Genomic DNA, 7,500 nt, shown 5'->3' on the forward strand with positions numbered 1-7,500 from the left:
GAGGGCAGGCGGATGGGGTGCCCCTGGGGGCCCTGGAGAGCTTTTCATCTGCTGCAGATGCTCCAGACGGCCTCAGCCCTCGCACACTCGGACACCCCGTCGCCACAGGCTCCCCAGCTAGCTGCAGCAGTCAAGCGGGCGGCCATGGAGGGAGGTAGGGAGGCAGAGAGTCGGGCAGGCTGGGAGGGAGGGAGGGAGAGAGGGAGGTGGACAGGCTGGGCGAATCAGCTTAGCTTACTTTAGCGGAGTTGCCACATCCCAGCTGCCTGGAAATGGCAGTCTGTATCACTGCTCTGCTCTTTCCATCCTTCCTTCTTTCTCTCATTTTCCTCTATCGTGTCTTCAGCTCTCCTCTCCTCTCCTCTGCACTCCTTTAATATCCTCTCCTTTCTGCTTTCCTTTCTTCTCTACTTTCTCCTCTACTGTCTTGTCTTAATGTCTGCTTACTGCACTCCGCTGTCTACTCTACATCTCTGCCAAGTTAAACACACACTGATGGAGAACTCATGGACCCTTTTAGAGAGCACATACAACAGTTTGTGTGTGTGCGTGCGTTTATGCTTGCGTGAAGGGGAGAGAAAGAAATACAGACAGTACAGTCTACAGTATATGATGAAGAGAAAAAGAGGAAGAGGAGGAGATGGAGAGTCATGAAATGAGATGGAGAGGAATGAAATCATTATCATCGCAATCCCCCTAAGGCTTATTCCTATCGATTGCATGAACATTAATGTTCAAGATTTATGTGTAGTATTGAGGTTTATGTTTTCAAGACTGCAGGGAGTGGTAGGGTAGATACGTAGGCAGTGTTCAAAGCACATCCATTTTTGTTGATTTGCAGATTCTTCCTCCTATTGTTCCATAGCAGTGGGGTATATTACAGTGTGTGCGTGCCTGCGTGCGTGCGTGTGTATGTGTGTGTGTGCGTGTGTGCGTGCATGAGTGCATGATTGCATGAGTGCGCGTGTGTTTGCCTGTCTTAGTGGAGATCCTGAGATGCATGTGCTGTCGTTCGTGACTCTCTATACTGTTATTTGCCTTGATGTGCTGCCTCCACCAACTCCCCTCATTCACTCATCTTCTGTTCCTCTGAATGCTTACTCTGCATCGGGTAAAAAAAACCCTTCATCTAGATGTGTGTGTGTGTGTGTGTGTGTGCGTGTGTATGTGTGTGTGTGTGCGTGTGTGCATGCGTGCGTATGCGCACGTACATGCGCGTGTGTGCTTGTGTGTGTACGTCTGCACATGCACTTGTGTGTGTGTTGTGCATACGGTACATATGTGTTTGTCTATGTCTGTGTATATGTACATGCGTTCTTGTATGTGTGTGTGCACCTGTGTGTGCTCCAGTGTATGTGCATGCATACGTGTCATGCGTACATGTGTGTATTTGTGCATTTATGCTGTGCCGATAGACTGCAGTCCTTTGTTCTCCTCGGGCTGTTCATGACTTAGTGCAGTATGGGACTTGAATCTCTGTCTCTCTCTCTCTCTCTCTCTCTCTCTCTCTGCGCTGTGATTTATGATCAAGTATAAACCTGCACCATCGCAGTGTTGTGTGTGTGAGACGCCGGCAGCCCTTTTTCTCTTTCCGTCTTTTTTTTCTTGCATTCTTTTTTGCAGTCGCAGGAAAACATGAAAGCACTCACAGTAATCACGCTTTCCTTCTCTCTCTTTGTTCTCCCTTCTTCGGCTCTCACACCCAGCTCTTCAATTCGCCAGCCCTCCCAATATCCTGTTTGTGTTTGCCTTCCTTTCTCTCTCTCTCTCTCTCTCTCTCTCTCTCTCTCTCTCTCTCTCTCTCTCTCTCTCTCTCTCTCTCTCTCTCTCTCTTTCTCTCTCTCGCTCTCTGTCTCTCTCTCGCTCTCTTCCACACTTGCTCTCCCTCTCTATTTCTGTGTGTTCCAGTGTTTGATGAGTAGGATGAGTTGATGCCAAAGTGCTATCACTTATTGTCATTCTTCCCTCCAACCCGTCACAGTTTTTTCACACCTTTGCACAGAGGAGAGGGACAGGCAGGCACACACTGTACCCTCTCTTACTCTCTCTCTCTCAGTCACGTATTCCTCTCCTCCAAAATATGACTGCATCATCTGTTTTTTGTTTTTTCCTCCTCCAAGCCCTTTCAGCGCCTCTGCCCTCTGACTTTATTCCAGTTGTCTTCGATTAGGCGCACACAATGTACCTCTTTGGACTGTCATGGTCAGATTTGGGTTTTTTTGTTCTCTTTTTCTTCTTTTTTCATTTTTTTTTTATTTGTCCTTTTTTATGTCTTTTTTCGGACGTTTCTACCGTATTTTTTGGAAACTTGTGCAGCAGTTACACTAGCCAGCCATCCCACGTATGCCGTGCGAGTAACACCGTATCTATATGCATTGGCATGAGTCACTACCACTCTTGTGGCCACTGTCTGTGTGCCCTTTAGCCAGATTATGGAAATCGTACACAGCCTGCTCTCGCCCCACCAATGAAGCAGGGACGAAGAGCAATAGGCAGGCAGGCAGGCGGCAGGGCAGGGCAGGCAGGCATTCAGGGGGGTAGGCAGCCAGGGAGGAAGGCAGGGCGAAGAGGGGTGGATGGGCAGTGCAGGAGGGACATGGTGGTGTTGGTTGATGGGTAGCTGGGGGGATAGGAATGAAGTAATGGATGAAAGGAGAAGAAAGCGTGCATGAAAGAGAGAGAGACAGAGAGAGAGGGAGAGTGAAATGCATGGGATGGGATGGGAGGATAGATGGATAGGGGTGTGTAGTGTGGTGTGTGTACTGTGGTGAGGGTGGTGGTGGTATGTGGAGGGCAGATTGCCATGCCTAGAGTGGATTTATGTAAATGCGAAGGCTGCTGCTGTTAGCGGAGAGATGGAGGGAGAAAGAAAGGGAGGGGGAGAGAGAGAGTGAGTGGAGGAGGGAAGGAGGGGGTCCCGAGCAGCCGCACAGTTCATCCGCTTTCCACCCAGACGGGAGACTCACCAGAGCCAGCATGTCTGCACACACACGTGTGCACAAATACGCCAACGCACAGACGTCGACATGTACACACACACACGCACACACATGCATACAGAGCGATACACAGGCATTCAAATGCACACAAATACTGACAGAGAAAGGCCTTCACACACACAAACACTCTGGCTGAACTTACTCTGGTCTCGCCACTCGCCCCCGCGTAACAGATGCCAGTCATGCACCCGGGCAGTGTTCCCAGACTGGCAGGTGTGTGGCTCTTTGTGTATGCGTACGTGTGTTTGTTTGTGTGTGTGTGTGTGTGTGTGTCTGTGCGTGTGCGTGTGTGTGTGCGCCTGCGCGCATGTCTGTCAGTGTGTCTGTGCACACAAGAGGGGGATTGATTGGATTGCCTAGTTAGTCTTTCTCAGTCCATCACCCAAAAAGTCTGGCTGTGAAGAAGTGAAGAAGAGAGAAGGAGAGGAGGAGTTGGTATTCCCCTGCAGTGTGAGTGAGAGGAAGGGAGAAGGGGATATGGGGCAGGGAGCGGGGGGTGGGGTGTAGGATTTGCTACTCTAGGCACGTGGGAGTTGTTGCTCTCTGGGTGAGTGACAGGCTTGCTGGTGTCCATGGTTTGAATTCCAGGGCGCAATGGTGGGTACGTTTACCCCGATCAAGGCCCAGTAGCCCCGCAAGACAAAGAATGGAAGGGGTTAGGGGGGTGGACATTTTCCTATCACATAGTAGAGTAGAGTAGTTGTGGAGTAGAGCAGCTTTATTGATCCTCAGAGGGAAATTAAGGAAAGTATAGTCCAATGTAAGTTTCTACAGTACTATTGCCAAATTGGGTGTGTGCGTGCGTCCATGTGCGTGCGTACATGTTTCTTTCTGTTTATTTGATGGTTTGTAAAATAACTCGCATGCTGATATCATTCTGACTTTTTGACAGTATGACAATTTTCAGGGTTCCCACTGGTGTTTGAATTCCTTGAAAATGCTTGAATTTCAATTAAGTGATTTCAAGGTTGTGAAAATGCTTGAAATTTCTGTCAAGTCAAATTCAGTAAGTCAAATAATAGAAATATATTGTTCAGGTACATCAATTTTAGGGTGTCGAATGGCAAATCCCATCTGACATCTCACTACCTCAGATTTTTTATTAGAATGCAGGAAGTTGCTTCTTAAAAGCGCAAAATTTCCTGGGGTAGGACCCCCACACCCCCTTCCCGCGACATATTAAAGGTGCTGGAAAACTGAAAATTTGGTGCTTGAAGGTGCTTGAAAAGAGCTTGAGTTTGTTCATGAAGAAGGTGTGGGAACCCTGAATTTTGGTGAATTACCAGTGACCAGTGTCTGGCTGCACTCTGAAAGAAACATTGGAGTTTTTCTTATCTCTTTCACTTGTTTAGAAGTGGGCAGACTTACTTCGCAGCACCTTCACAGTCCAACTTCACCATGAGTTTTTTATCTCTTCTCTTTCTTCCTATTATTATTCCTCCTCTCCTATCTCTTCTCTTTGTGTTTGTGTGAGAGAGCGATAGAGTGTGTGTGTGTGAGAGAGAGAGAGAGAGAGAGAGAGAGAGAGAGAGAGAGAGAGAGAGAGAGAGAGAGAAAGACACAGAGACAGTGTACCTTTAGTGTGTGTGCGTGTGGGGGGAGGTAAGTCAGAGCACATAGTACGTTGTCTCTTGCCATTGAAAATTGCAGACGGCAGATCAAATTGTGATATTTAGATAAGTAGTAGTGGTGTATGCATCATAACCCATTTCGAGTCGGTAAAAAGAAAATGTATTCATATTTATTCCGAAGTGGCTGTGTGCTGCTTGCGTGCTGTCTAGGGGGGTGAAAGGAATAAATAATGTGTTACGTTTTCCTGTCAAATAACACGTTTTAATGAGACAATATTTCGCACCCCTTTTCCTATTCTTCCAACCCCCATGATGCATCTCTGCAGGCCAACCCAGGGTGGACGCCCGCGCTCCCCGGCCCTCCCGTGTCGTCATTAGCGACAGACCTGTCACCGTGACGACCTCGTACACTCCCAGTGCCTCCGCTGCCGCTGGTGGTAGTGGTGGTGTGGCCCCCGAGGCGATGACGGGGCCTGCGCCCCGCAAGCCCAACGTGCTACTGCTGGAGGTGAAGTCATCATCAGATCAGCAGCAGCATCCCCGTAGGAGACCGCCACCTCGACTGGAGGTGCAGGTAGGGGGCTATCACACCATGCATACACACATTCACACACACAACATTGTTTTGGTGTGGAGCAGGGGACCTCACACCAAAACAAACACAATAGGCTCACACATTCACACAAACACTGTTGCACACACACACACACACACACACACACACACACACACACACACACACACACACACACACACACACACACACACACACACACACACACACACACACACACACACACACACACACACAGCGAGGGCCCAAGCATGTGGGTGTGCTCAAATAGCAGTGGCCTCACAAAGTAGGATTGGTGTAGTACACACAGCACACACACACACACACACACACAAACACACACACACACACACACACACACACACACACACACACACACACACACACACACACACACACACACACACACACACACACACACACACACACCTCCATTACCTAATGGTGTGAGGTGGGCTGCTCTCCACGCCAGCAGCAGGGGACTCATTAGGTTCTCTTCAGAGGCAGCTACTGCTACTGGTCATTAGAGGAGAGGAGAGGAGAGGAGAGTAGAATAGAGAAGAGAGGAGAGGAGAGGAGGTCTTTTTTCTCAGAAGCTCTCTGAAGCTCTCTGAAGCTGGTTTATACCCAGCTGGGAGCATTACGGGATGTTGCACATTCAAGTTCATAAAGGTTGGAGCAGGCTTCACCCAGAAAGGTTTTTGTTTTTCTAAAAATCGCTGAGCACATGAATACAACTAGTTGATAACAAGATAAAAGCCAGTACTGTATAGTGAAAAAAGTGTTCAATTCATAGTGTCAATTCAATTCAATGTCATGGCAACACAGACAATTTGTTTATCCCCTGGTGTCACACTACAAGGGGTGTGTGGAAAAAGTGTAAAGATAACTAATGTATGGAATATACCCTGTAATTTTTGGCCATTTGACCATCTACCTATCGCACTAGTTTGCTTTAACCTTGACGTTCTATACTCCATTGTGCTGTATGTAGTGTATGTGACTGCCTTGTCTGTGTAAGTAACACAGCAGTGTGTTGTATTCTCATTTCTAGGATGTCTTTTCATGTAGAAATAATGATGTTTCCATCAGCAAGTTAGCTTTGCAAACCCAGTAGATCATGCATACAGTAACACTCATCATCCTCCTCATCATCATCATTAACTGTTGGTGTATTAGCGAGTTAGAGTTTAGCTAATCACTCCTGAGAATCAAAGTAAGCTCTCATTCTCCATTCTCCTCATTTACATAGGCAGCACTCACCCTGCTGACTGGCAATGACTCATCCTTCTCCCATTCTCTCTCTCTCGCTCTCTCTCTCCCTCTCTCTCTCTCTCTCTCTCTCTCTCTCTCTCTCTCTCTCTCTCTCTCTCTCTCTCTCTCTCTCTCTCTCTCTCTCTCTCTCTCCCCTCCAATTTCTTTGTCACTTCTCTTCTCTCTCTGCCTCCCAGCCATCTCATTGTCTGTCCATCTCTCGCTCAAAATTGTCTCCAGCTTTCTGGTAATCACCACACCACCACCACCACCACCACCTCCACCCCCAACCTGCATTCGTCTCAGTGGCTGACAGCCTGTACTCTTTGTGTTCCCTTCTTGTTTGTTTGTTTGCAGGTCCAGCCGAGTGTCAACATCGACAGTGCCTCCAGCTTCAGTCCTAGCCTCAGCCCCTCTACCTCTGGCTCTCCCCCGGCCTCCCTCGCTGCCTCTGCCTCTGTCTCCCCCCTCCAGCCTCTCTCCAGCGTCCCGCCATCCCTTCTCCCATCGCCTCTTCCTGCCACCACACAGGTGAGTTGTCGCATCGACCGAAAAAAAAGGAAAACACATTCTCCAACCCTCCACCCCCAAAAGACCTATCCGCCTCTTTTCCTTTTAATTGGTGGGGACTACTAGACTAGACTGGACTGGACAGTCCAGTGGATGTATTGTCCGAATGCAAATGGTTTGCTTCTCCCCACAGACACACAAACAGGGCTGCGAGGACTAGGGCTGCATTTCCATAATGAGGCTGATAGCATGCAGAGAGCAGAGTGACCCAGCCCTTCCCAAACGCCATCAATCCGGCAGTCATTATTCAGACAGGGGGCTCGCCATCCTGCCTCCTCTTCTCTTCTCTTCTCTTCTCTCCTGTGGCCTCTTCCTCTATCTCTCATTCTCTCTCTCTCTCTTGTTTTCTTTCTCTCTCTCTCTCTCTCTCTCTCTCTCTCTCTCTCTCTCTCTCTCTCTCTCTCTCTCTCTCGTTCTCATTCTTATTCTCTCTCTCGTTCTCATTCTTGTTCTCTCTCTCTCATTCTCTTTCTCTCTTTCTTTCTCTCATTCTCTTGTTCTCTCTTTCTCGTGTTCCCTCTGTCTGTCTGTC

General features: G+C 48.4%; 1 protein-coding gene across 4 annotated transcripts in view; it reads left to right on the forward strand.

The window, feature by feature from the left end:
• The window catches only part of kiaa0586 (KIAA0586 ortholog), a 197,938-nt gene that overhangs the window by 103,071 nt on the left and 87,367 nt on the right, over nt 1–7,500 (forward strand). For all 4 annotated transcript variants that reach the window (XM_063184404.1, XM_063184406.1, XM_063184405.1 and 1 more), the window contains 2 exons: nt 4,897–5,144; nt 6,756–6,929. In XM_063184404.1, the coding sequence (XP_063040474.1) occupies nt 4,897–5,144; nt 6,756–6,929 (422 nt within the window). The remainder of the gene's footprint in view (nt 1–4,896; nt 5,145–6,755; nt 6,930–7,500) is intronic.

This window comes from Engraulis encrasicolus, chromosome 19 (genome assembly GCF_034702125.1).
Source record: "Engraulis encrasicolus isolate BLACKSEA-1 chromosome 19, IST_EnEncr_1.0, whole genome shotgun sequence".
NCBI lineage: Eukaryota > Metazoa > Chordata > Actinopteri > Clupeiformes > Engraulidae > Engraulis > Engraulis encrasicolus.